Source organism: Tachysurus vachellii, chromosome 26, assembly GCF_030014155.1.
Source record: "Tachysurus vachellii isolate PV-2020 chromosome 26, HZAU_Pvac_v1, whole genome shotgun sequence".
Classification (NCBI taxonomy): Eukaryota; Metazoa; Chordata; class Actinopteri; order Siluriformes; family Bagridae; genus Tachysurus; species Tachysurus vachellii.
The window spans coordinates 2,318,015-2,331,038 of NC_083485.1; the positions used below are offsets into that span (position 1 = coordinate 2,318,015).

The 13,024-nt window shown below is 39.2% G+C and overlaps 1 protein-coding gene across 1 annotated transcript; it reads right to left on the bottom strand.

Moving 5' to 3' along the window:
* Positions 1 to 3,545: 3,545 nt before the first annotated feature.
* LOC132841209 (leucine-rich repeat neuronal protein 4) lies at positions 3,546 to 6,439 on the bottom strand. The gene is made up of 2 exons (XM_060863482.1): positions 6,311 to 6,439; positions 3,546 to 4,832 (listed from the first exon to the last, which is right to left on the bottom strand). Exon 2 carries the CDS (start codon positions 4,825 to 4,827, stop codon positions 4,102 to 4,104), a length of 726 nt encoding a protein of 241 aa, XP_060719465.1. The 5' UTR covers positions 4,828 to 4,832; positions 6,311 to 6,439; the 3' UTR covers positions 3,546 to 4,101.
* Positions 6,440 to 13,024: the final 6,585 nt, after the last annotated feature.

Genomic DNA, 13,024 nt, shown 5'->3' on the forward strand with positions numbered 1-13,024 from the left:
TATATATTTGATGTAATGCTATAAAAAAATATATCAGCTCTTAAATGTATCTTTTCTGTGAAATCACTGTCATTTTCATTAAAACTTTCAATCATCTCAAAATCCTTTTCTCTGTTGTTTGCTCTGTAGATTTGTTCCCTGTAAAGAAGCTAGGTCAGTTTCTCGTTCCTGAAAGACTCTGAAAATCGTCACGTCTATTTGTGTCCTTCTTTGAACCACTTTTTTCTAGGTGAAGAAAGATTCTCTTTGGTTTTTGGTCCCAATCACCGGAACACATCACAACACATTAGTTTGTGCCTTGATGCTCATTTTAGCAGCTCAGATCTACAGAAAATGATATAATCAGGGCTGTCAAGTGTCACGCATTGAGAGCGACAGTCACTCATTTAGGTCTTTTCTCACGCTCTCCCGCCACACATCGTATTTCTCACGCAGAAAAACTTTTTGACTATTTATCATATATTTAATAAGCCGCAGCGCCCAAAACGTATCAGTCCGCATCGCTGTCTCTATGGAACCGGGCAGGAATCAAGCGCGTCTCCTCTGGAGCTCTTAGTCGAGCCTGACACTTATCAGCCAATCAAAAAAAAGATTCTACACAATAGCCAATCAGAAAATAGCACTATTGTATCTGGGTAAGATTTAACGCTAACAACCAATGAAAAAAAAACACCATTCATTAGAGAGGGTATTTTTGATGGTCGGTTTGAAACATTGTCCTCAATCATGACACTAAAAATGTCTGGGCTTGAGCCGAGCTGTTTTAAATGGGAGCAACATTACAAATGATAAAGGAGACCAAAAAGGCAACAAGCACTTACAATAAACACTAGTCATAATCTTTCTCTCTTTCTCTCTCTCTCTCTCTCTCTCTCTCTCTCTCTCTCTCTCACACACACACACACACACACAAATTAATAAATGGAAATTAAACAAATACTTTGTAGAGTGTTAAATTGCGGTCAGTGATCCTTACCATACTACAACTTATTTTTTTAAAATTTTTTTATTGGGGGGGGGGGGGGTCCACGCTTGCCTGTCTTCAAAATTTGAGAGCCCTGTATAATAAATTATTGCTATTGCGTTTTAAAGATCATTTGCACCATTTTCACTCAGAATAAAGTAGGCCATGCAACCTGTACAAGACCCAGGCGGTGCTTATGTACAGCACCATGCAGGACCCTCCAACTATCCATGATGCTGCCGCATAAAAACCCTCATTATCCCTGTGTTTTAGCCGTACATATGGCGTTGTATTAAGCTGTGTGAGCACCTCCATATGAGGACTGTGGGGAAACTGTTGACCGGCTGAGCCGATCATATGGAATTCATAAAGCCGATCATAAGGAATCCATAACGGTTTGGTAATTCAAACCATCTGTCTGAGAGATGCTTTAATAGTTTTTAGAATAAAACTAAGAATAAAGCTCAAGCACTTCACATTCAACCCCTTCTCTTTAGGATAAATATAATATGTATAAAAAATGTATATTCAAAAATCACGTCTAATATAAAAAGAAAAATAGTCTCTTTACATGTAAACAGTTCTATTTTTTTCCAGTCACTAGAGGGAGACAGAGAGCATATTGCAAGTGTTAATCCTGTTTTTGCCACCAGAGGGCGACAGAAAGCACAGTCTTATATATTATCACCTGCAATCAGCCTTGTAAGAGGCTTGGTTTGTTTAAAGGTGAAAAACCAACCTTTACAGATAACCTACAAGATTGTAGAACAGGATCGACAAAGGCAATGCGTTAAGCCATGTCATGAGCATGTGTCGTGCACCTTTAACTAGAGCTTTTCACTCACGATGTCTTAATTCTAAGGCAAACCTTGAAGATACAGCATATAATGTTTCATATCAAAGTTCATTCACTGTAGCAAAAAATATCTCGTATAAATAAACTAGAAATAATATGTATAAGGTTAAGAATCAGATATAAATAAGAGGAAACTCACAGTCTGCATGGCAAACAACTTTTAAGAGAAGCTGTTTTTGTAACTTCCTCTATCCAAGATGTTGCCGGTCATTTGGTTCATCAATTTAAGTTCCACTTAAACGGAAGGCGAAACTCGAGAGATCAAAGTCAGTCTCAGACTATGTTGGAAAACATGTCACTTTATGTTAAACATTTTCAAAATGTCCTACATCATGGTCTAACTAATAAGCAACCTCCCCAAGCAACCTCTGTTTGTTATAGTGCACGTTGGTTTTTCCTCATTTATTTCAAGAGTGCTGGATAAAATATTCTGAGGCTGAAGTATGTGGTGTATTAGCAGAAAAAAACGGTGTACTATAATATACACAATTTAAAAAAGAAACAATATTTGTGTGTTTCTTGTTCCGTTAGTGTTAGCTTTTCTTATTAATGTAGACGTGTCCTTCCAAGGGTCCTGTAAAGAAAAAAACAAAAGAATTTTTCGTGACTGAATTTGGAATTTGGTGACTGGAGTTACGGCCCCTGGGCCTGCGCTTAAGACGCCATTAGCTATTGACACCAGTGTTGTAAGGCAAAGGCACCACATTATAGCAAAAAGGAATTTTATTCAGTCACAATTCACAAATGGAATACAAAAGCTTAAGTAAGAATCCAAACATTTTGCCGTTCAACATATTTTGAATAAGTCATACACATTTTTCGTTCTTTTATTTAAACAAACCAAAAACAGTGTATTTAGAAAGCATCGAAAACATTAGACGTGTTCAGCTGTTATCTGAATTTAGCTGGAGGTTTAATCATTCTACTGGCAACAGTGAGTTTGTGTGAAATGCCCTGATAACTGAAATGTGGTTTCTGGGGAAAATGCTAATGCTGATTTCAGCATGCTGTAATTGGAGAGCATTAAACAGTTACTCAATCACATTCTCAGACCATGACACACATACATTCACTAAACACACTTTAATACCTTGTTATTATGAAAATTTCCAGGCTTGTTCAACACAGTATTTTAAAGAGCAGTAATCAGATGTTTGTTTTCCATGGAACTGTTTTTCATGTTCCCAGTTTCCACCTGTTGCCTGAAAGCACTTTACTAGTTGGCACCAACATGTAATTTGAGTCACAGACATCAAGAAGATGTGTTGGTGTTTATTGTTTTAAATCTAATTTCCAAACTTTGTTGTGTTTGAACATTTTGTACAACAATACAGCTAGCTTGCCTTGACAGCTAGCTTACAGCTACAACAATACAGCTAGCTTATCGAAGCAACGTGTGGTTGGAATTCTGGTTCATTTCAGCCAAAACTACACCAGTCCAAATATTTTATCAAACATTTAAGGGCATGTTTTTTTTTCTTTTTTTTATCTTAAAGTACGAAGTGGATTATTTTCCTATAACAGCGTGCCTTGAAGTATTATTGTTCCTAGACTACAGAAAATGATGCATCATCCAATGTATGTGTTTATAGTGATGCTTATTATTATAGAACTACCACACAAGGTTCATTATAGCAGCTATAAACAGACCTTCCTTCACCAAACGCTTTTATTCTCTCACTCTAGAAGTAAATAAGACAAAAAACATCCAAATGCAGCATGACATGTTCCCGAGTAACTGTTTTAATGCGGACGCAGTTATACAAAAAAAACTGAACAGAACATACACAAAAAGTTAAAAGAAAAATCCAAAAACACTGCATGCTGATGAGTTTTTTCTTCTGAAGTCTCTGGCTCTGATGGCTCACACTCCAGTCAATCAGAGAGTTTTATTGTGATAAAAATCAGTGACACACAAAGTACAAAACCCTAATCAGAAGGGAAAGAGTTTAAAGTTTCCAGTGGCAGAGTCTTCAGCAAGGACAAGTGCGATGCACAGGATTTAGGAGCTGGTTATCGCTACATACATTCAGGAAAAAAAAAATGATAAAGGGATAAAAGGAAACAAAACTTTCAATAATAATAATAATAATAATAATAATAATAATAATAATAATAATAATAATAAGCCACAAAAAAAGTTCAACATTCATTACAATTAATACTCAAACCATACTAACATGACTAAAGTGCTTTTGAACATCCAGGAAAATCCCCCAAGCAACAGTTTTTTAGACATCTACTGCTTCATGTGTTCTCTCCATCAGAGCACCATGTCGGCTCATGGGTTTGCTGTCTGTGTTGAAGTTTTCCTGTGTCTCCTGCACCGCCAGAGCATGAGCGCTACGACCAAAATTACAATCACCATCACCACTGCTGCTCCGATGAGCACCAACTTGATGGTGAGCTTCATCTCGGAGGTGGTGGGTTCAAAGCGGGTGCACGAGTCTCTCCCCTGGGTGCTGACGCCCGCTTTGTTCACCGCTTTAACACACACTTCAGAGCCAGGAGCTAGATTTCCCAGCTCCATCATTCTCCTATCCACGTTTGTACTGCGCACCTCGTCCTGACCCTCCACCTGAACGAGGTAGTGTGTGACTGTGGAGGATGGTGCGCACCAACGCACTACCACTTCTCCCTTGCTTTCTACATACAGACTCTGGAGAAAAGGAGGGTCTGGTGGCTGAAAGGGGCCGCTGATACCGGGGCAGGAGCAAGACAGAGCGAGGAAGAGCTTCTGACATGTCTCCTGCCTGTCCTTACAGAAGTCGTAATTGCAGGGCGGATGCTTAGAATCTGTGGGTTTGCGTGGTGATTCTGTGATGAAAGTTTCATCATATATGTTATCGTAGTCTTCATCTGGATTGTTGAAACGAGGATTGGGAGCACCGAGTCGTCGGGTGGAATTGCGTATTAATGGCGAAGATGATGATGATGATAATGATAATACGGAGGAAATGAGTAAAGCGATGGAAAGGAGTGAAGGAGCAGGACGATTTCTCAGCATGGTGTCTGTAAACGAAAAAGGCAACACAACAGAAGATCTGTCACATACGTAATCATAGACAGTACAACATACAGTGAAATGCTTTGTACGACTGTCTTAAAAAACCCAATAGTAGGGAAAAGAACAAAATAAAGATAAAGCATTGGGGAATACAATATAAGAAGAAATAAATTATACGTATCAAGTACAGTGTATATCCATAACATGTTCATCAGCAAAAAAAAGCAAAAAGATGATCAGGAAGCTTCTGAATGAAAGTGAAGCTTGAGGAGAAATAAAGCAGTGGGAATAAAACGATAACGTGTTTATCACATGTTGGTATTAAAACCATGACTCTGTCGATAATTTACACTCTACACACAAGCAAAGTGGGAAACGTTCCTGAATTTCATTAATGTTGGCGAAATAAAACTGCTTATAAAACCCTCCACTATTTAAATTCATTATTATTGTTATCATCTGTTTCATAAGTCTTTATAACAACATGCGTATTCTTCCTATAATAACTGTATTGTCATTTCGTATCTGGCCTACGAATCAAAAAAGCCCCAAAGCACAGAAATTCAGAAGCACACTGACATGCACATCATTACTAGAACGCCTTAAGCCAAGGAGATTAACCACAAGAGGAAAACACTGGAAAAATGAACAACTCTTTGTGCCTGAAGCTACATTACTATCCCACAGGCCGCAATGATATTTTAAAATATGGGAAAAACATCTGCTACCCATACACACACACACACACACCACCAACCCAAAGGAGGGAAAAAACAAGGGCTTTCAAGATTCTCTGATGAATAACAACTTGAATAACGGCAGGTTTATGTTGAACTTACAGTATTAAATGAGAATTCACACGTTTACTGTAGTCACATGGAGTTCATATTAATATGTAGTAGCTAAAGCACCTTTTTACTTGGGCTTTTTTTTAGAAGCCTAATAACAATAATACATTCTTATTTTTAATCCTATTTCCTTCTCAAATATCGCTTAAAAGAAGCATCTGATTTGATTATCTTAAAATTACAGCTATAACCTGATGAGGAAGGTGAATCATAATGAGATCTACGTTTTTTTTTTTTTGAGAAGCTGAGTGTGTGTTTGTATCATATAAGAGCGTTTTGCGACACAAACCAAACAGTTTACAAAAAGCAGACGCAAAGCTGCATCAAGGCAATTCAAGCCCTAAAACTCAGCATGTGTTGCACAAGAATTTGAGCTCTGTGTGTGTGTGTGGGTGTGTGTGCTGTCCATTAGAAAGCCACAGAGCAGAAACTGTCTATTCAAATGTTCAATAAGGGTACGATCTCACTTGTTTGTTTGAAACCTAAAACTGTGAATGTTAAGTTCACTAATAACGCAAATTTTGTTGAGTAGCAGACGGACACTCGTTAAAAATTTGAAGCTATATTGTAAAATCTACTATTCTTTCACTACAGACGGATGATTTCTTAAAAAAGGGTTTGAAAGACTGACTTACCTGTGTGATTATACGTCCAAGCAATCTACTGTGTGTGTGTGTGTGTTGAGTCTGTCTTTCTCTCATTCCAGCCTTTATAAACATCTCTAACTCCCCGACAATCGCCTCTTTATTTTTCCTCCTCCCCCATCTCCCCCAAAATAAGCCCTCCCTCTCCCCTCCACTTCTCTTTCTCTCAATCCTCTCAACGTCACGCTCCGAATTTCTGCACTTAGCATTGCACTCTGTACACAATGTGAGTGTGGAGTGTGTGTAAGGTGATTAGCGCTGCAGTGAACTGGCCCACATGAATCATTTGTACCCACATTCCTGTGCCTGTAGCAAACCTGTTGCTGCACAGCAGAGGTTGCAAGTTTATACCGTCTTTATTTCTACTGAGTTTTCCTTTCAAAGAAGACCTTTGATTCTTTTTTTTTTAGATAGATAGATCTACAGAAGGTAGAGTTAAGGTAAGTTAAAGTAGAAAACTAGAAATGATACAGCATTCGACAGCTTTCTTCCTAATCTCTAAGATTCATTGAGTAGCACGATGATAATGCGAATATAAATCACATGAGAAATACAAAGTGTGCATGAGGAAGCAACGTATGCATAAAAGACAAAAGTTTTGACCGTGGCATGGGGGTTGGTGCCTGATAGGATGGTTTGAGTGTGTGTTCACTCGGTCTCGAAAGTTTACACAGAATGGTGGGAAAAACATGTTGAAGCATGTGGCAGATGAGTTACAACAGCAGAAAATCGATCAGGCTCCTCTCCTGACAGCCAAGAACAAGAGGCTAGTGTGAGCACTTGAACTGGACAGTTGTATTTAATGGTTCAGTGGGAGGGGGCACGGTGGCTTAGTGGTTATCACGTTCACCTCACACCTCCAGGGTTGGGGGTTCGATTCCCACCTCCGCCTTGTGTGTGTGGAGTTTGCATGTTCTCCCCGTGCCTCGGGGGTTTCCGCCGGGTACTCCGGTTTCCTCCCACGGTCCAAAGACATGCATGGTAGGTTGATTGGCATCTCTGGAAAATTGTCCGTAGTGTGTGATTGCGTGAGTGAATGAGAGTGTGTGTGCCCTGCGATGGGTTGGCACTCCATCCAGGGTGTATCCTGCCTTGATGCCCGATGACGCCTGAGATAGGCACAGGCTCCCCGTGACCCGAGGTAGTACGGATAAGCGGTAGAAAATGAGTAAGAGTGAGTGAGGGTTCAGTGGGAGGAAATGTAGTGTCTTGTATAATCATTTCTACAGGAGGCCGAGTTTACTTACCACATTCAGTGCACTATACATTCTAGAAGCTCAACCGTTCCCTTAGATCAGGGGTTCTCAAGCTCTTTCCAGCCAGACACCACTTTGACAGAAAAACAATTCATGGACACCCTCAGTACTGTTATTTTTTTATTTTTTTATTTTTTTACAAATGCATTCATAAAACCCATTACCAAAATGTATTTATTTTGATAATGGATTTTAAGGGACACGTTCCGGGCATGTCCAACCGGGAGGAGGCCCCGGGGAAGACCTAGGACACGCTGGAGGGACTGTGTCTCTCGGCTGGCCTGGGAACGCCTCGGTATTCCCCCGGAAGAGCTGGAGGAAGTGTCTGGGGAGAGGGAAGTCTGAGCATCCCTGCTTAGACTGCTTCCCCCGCGACCCGGCCCCCGGATATGCGGCAGAAGATGGATGGATAGATGAATTTTAAGGGTTGTTTCTCAAAATTGTGACTTCTAAGACTTTTTGCACTGGACTGTACGAGTTACACTAATATTCTCTGTGAAGTGAGTTGGATTTAAGCTTGGAGTGAATCAAACATAATACCACAGCTTTCAATAAATGAGCAGGAGAGGAGATATTGAATGATTGGGCTAGAGAATATTTCTAACAAGGAGTATCAGTCTTAAGCACTTCAGGCAAAACAATTATGTTTTTACTCACTATCAAATGGTGGTTTTGTTCTTTTACGAGTAATCGTCCCTTTAAAAACCATAAAATAAAATAAATAAATAAATAAATAAATAAATAGTACCAGCACCTGGAAATGTTTTGGTGATAAAACCTAGAATGTGCTGAAATCACTAGTAGTAGTTAATAGGAAAGGTTCTTAGCGATACTGCATGAAAAATGGCTCTCATTCATCAGATTGTACTGGAATGAGCTGGCTTATAACACTGCCAGAATGATTAAAAGAAGGAGAAGCCAAATGCACTACCAGTTACGACCAGCCAATGACTCAGGTTCAGCAAAATGGTCAGTATCGTTTCCAATAAACAGGTATTCTCACTTTAACAAGGCCATGCACAGTGCACGGATAGAAATGTTAGATCTGAGAAATGAGTTTCCATGCTAGACAAATGAAATGAAACGTTTTACCCGGAAAATGAAAAGAAATGCTTTTGGTTTTAACCATCTGACTAATCAGGTTGCAAGATGAAGGACAAAGTAAAAAAATGCTCGAGATAGAGAGCAAATATATGTCAAAATAAATCTTAGATTTAATTTAAACTGCAGCTATGTACATTTAGTCAAAGTGAACAAACACTTTAAAATCGTTTGATTTTCTACCACTAAAGCACCAGAGAAGACAACCAACCTGCATTATTGATGACAATAAGTGCCATCTAGTCTGTTAAACAAACTAGGCTAGTTAGTTAGCTAATAGTTGCAGCATTATCGTTATGTAACCGGCGGTGGTAAGACGCTCAGCTGTGTCGATTACTTGTGCAATAGTTAAATCATGGCAGGAAGTGGTACCATACAAACGACTTGTCATTTTATACAAACGTCATTGTGGCATTCTTTGCTCAATTAAGAACTAGCGGAAATTCTTTTACATCAGCTACTAGAGGAAATTCTTTCAGCAAGGGTTGCCACACTGACTGGAAGAGTTCCACTTCATAACGTTAAAGATTCCTAGATCTGCTGCAGGTTGTCTGTATGGCTTAACAGACTACGTCTGGGTGGCACTTCTTGAAAAGACCGCAGAGACAATATCATTCTTCTTTCATAGTAGAATCTTTTGAGTGTAAAGCAATACATTGCGTACATTGTTGTAGAAAACTCCGATTGAACTTTTCACTGTTTATATTCCTTAGTATTAAATGGGAAGTTGTTTATATTAATATACTCTAATATGTTCTAGTATGGTATCTTTTCTATAACAACAACAGGTTGACTTGCAACTAGTTTCACAAACACCTTCCATCAACTTACATTGGACACACTGACTTTGTAGCACTTTAACAGCTCATGAAATACAAAATGACTGCAACAATACGTCAGCGAAGTAAGCCGGAGCTGCCCAGAAGAAGGTCAATGTAGGTCATATATGCTTCACTGAGCAGCTTTTGTTTAGTGCTGAGAAAAACTATTGAGTTGTACATGAGTTGGAATAAGAGCAAGAACAACAAAAAAAAAGGGATGCAGACAGATAGGAGCGATGGAAAGTACAATGGAATGTGAGACACACTTTTTTGAGGGAATAAATTTAGAGAAGAGACAATGCTGAGCTGGATCAGATGTTATCAGATAACCCTGTCTGGAACCACTCCTAGATCGGGTCAAGTGTGTCATACCCAGCCATACCATGTCATTGTGGTCTCACTTATTTGTACTGCTGTATCATCATATAGGTACTTGCTACTGGATTAAAAATAGGTTTCCTCATCTTGTGTGGAAGTATGACTCTGAGCAGACGACATCCTTCATGCAATCCTGAAATGTTTAAAATGACGAAGCTCTAACGGAAAAGCCTGGTGGTCTAAGAGAAGACTGTGTATAATTGTATTGCCAAAAAAAGTTTTGTCTGAGGATTACGCAACTTGTTTATGTGGGTGTAATAATGTTTAGCAGGCCACCTGCTGTTAAAACTCGCCATCAGTTATTATAGCTAAAGGGAACAGTGTGTTCAGCAACACTGGAAATATCTTCCTCTCACAACATGGACTCAGTTGTGAAACTAATGGAGTAAATCTCAGGGTTCCACGTGATACAATTGTAATTTATAAGTAAGCTGTATTTGACAATGGTTCTGATTCTCCTACGATATAATGTAGTATTTCAGTTAACAAGGAAAACCATATTTGACTATCACTGTTACCATAATAATCCCATTAATAAGGCAACAATTTAATATTTAACGATACCACTTTGTCTGCTGCATAGTCTGCTGTTACTATTTCAATTTATAAAGCAACGAGTCTATATTTGACCCCTATTTCTGCAATGACATGATTTTCATCATAAAACCAGAATAAATCTGTGGGTATGATTAATTCACAAAACTATTTACAGATAATATTGAGATAAATATTCATAATTTTAATGCAGCATTTCGATCATGTCTTTTGAAAGTGATGCATCAGTCCAAACTGTCAGATTGTTACACACGTATGAGCAGCATGTTCCATTTCAGAACGACTTTAATAATTCCATTTCAAATGTCTTTTCATTCTTGCCAGTGCTTTTCTAAACAGAATTTGAAACCCAGAACACTATCAACATTGTATCAGTGGGTGTGTTTGTGTTTGTCTTCTAGCCATGAAATCCCCACACAGACTTTGACCAACAGGCCTATATTCACACACACACACACACACACACACACACACACACATACACACACACACACATACACACACACACATACACACATACATACACACACATACACACACATACATACATACATACATACACACACATACACACATACATACACACACACATACACACACATACACACACACACACACACATACACATACACACACACACACACACACACACACACACACACAAGCAAAGTGGATTAATTGACTTGTTTAAGCAGGAGTTCTTCAAAAGTTCACCTGGAATTTTCCTGATATTTGACCACACAGTGTTCCGCTTCCTGTGCTTTCCAGAATGGAATGCTGCTAAAGAAAATATTTAACTTTTCTTGAACTGTGCATAGTAGTATTTGTTGCCTCACAGCTCCAGCTTTCAAATCTCTGACTAAAGCTTGGGATACTGTCTCTGAACGGTCTTGCAGGTTTTTGTGTGGTTTCCCTCTCACCTTCAAAAAACATGCTGGGATGACTGGTTAATCGTAATTGCTTGTTTGTATGGTGCCTTATGATGGGCTAGCATTCTGTGTCCCCACCATGCACCCAGTGTTGCCATGATCGCCAGCCCTAAATTTCCCCACCTTGTTCCTCATGGGCATTGCCAGCATATGCACCCAGTGTTGCCAACCTGTATAGTCTTTCATACTATTTATAAGAAAAATGCATTTTCTTACATTTGACATCTTTTTAATTTGGAAAGAACAAATCAGCTGACTCTACCTTCCTGGCTGGCTCACCAAGATAAAGGTCAATGATTTGTTTTGGTTTCGTGGCTACACTGTATTAAGAAATGGTGGATCAAGTGTGCTTGGTCATACTGAATAGTACTTGAGGTATTGCTCAAATTATACCTGTGAATTTTTGGCCTTGACCAGTGGCAACTTCCACAACTGTCTCTCCATTATTGCAGAATTTATTCTGAACTGGATCACAAGTTAACATTGTACTGAAATACATACTGTAATAATACTTGTTAATCTGGCATAATCAACTGTTCTACAGATTGGATTGCATTAAATAATTCATGTGAATCTTGCAGTATACAATCACAAGAAGAGTTTGAGCTGGATGTGGGATTTTAAACGGTTTCACATTTATGATTGTCATTACAAGTCAAAAAAGTATAGTCAATTGCTCCATTATGATACTTTTTAGAGCTTTTAGATGTATTAGAGGCTACCAGAGACTTGTACACATTGATGGCCTCTGCTGGAACCCAGAAGATTCAATAATTAATTTTAGAATGTTCAATTCCATTTAATTTTATTCCTATAATTATGTTTAACATATAATTTGTTAAGGGGCACGGTGGCTTAGTGGTTAGCACGTTCGCCTCACACCTCCAGGGTCGGGGTTCGATTCCCGCCTCGGCCTTGTGTGTGTGGAGTTTGCATGTTCTCCCCGTGCCTCGGGGGTTTCCTCCGGGTACTCCGGTTTCCTCCCCCGGTCCAAAGACATGCACCTACCGGTTGATTGGCATCTCTGGAAAATTGTCCGTTGTGTGTGATTGCGTGAGTGAATGAGAGTGTGTGTGTGCCCTGCGATGGGTTGGCACTCCGTCCAGGGTGTATCCTGCCTTGATGCCCGATGACGCCTGAGATAGGCACAGGCTCCCCGTGACCCGAGGTAGTTCGGATAAGCGGTAGAAGATGAATGAATGATATAATTTGTTACAGTGCAACAATCCAGATTTAGATCCCTAACGAGCAAACCAGATGCAAACTTGGCGAGGACTATCTCCCAGGGCTATTCTCAAATATATATGAAGAATCACGGAGAGGAAGCAGACTGAAAACAAGGGGAAAAAAAAGGAAAGGTGAGATTAAAAATCAGAACGTTATACATGAGTGGAAGAGTGATCAGGTTTTACAATTACAGCAGCAGCACTTGGGAACAAATCAATTGTATCCAGATAAGATTAGGAACTAAAGCAAAGGTGAGACTGCAAATTTTGTTAACAGACTGACACAAAAAGCTAAAAAATGCCAAGCAGATTAACAACAGCTAAATAATTTTTTCAATCACCATTATAACCCACCAACCCTCTCTGGAGAGCCATTTTTCAAATGGCATAAAAATACCTTTCAATATTTTTCTTTCTTCCCCAGTCTTCTGTTTCAAAG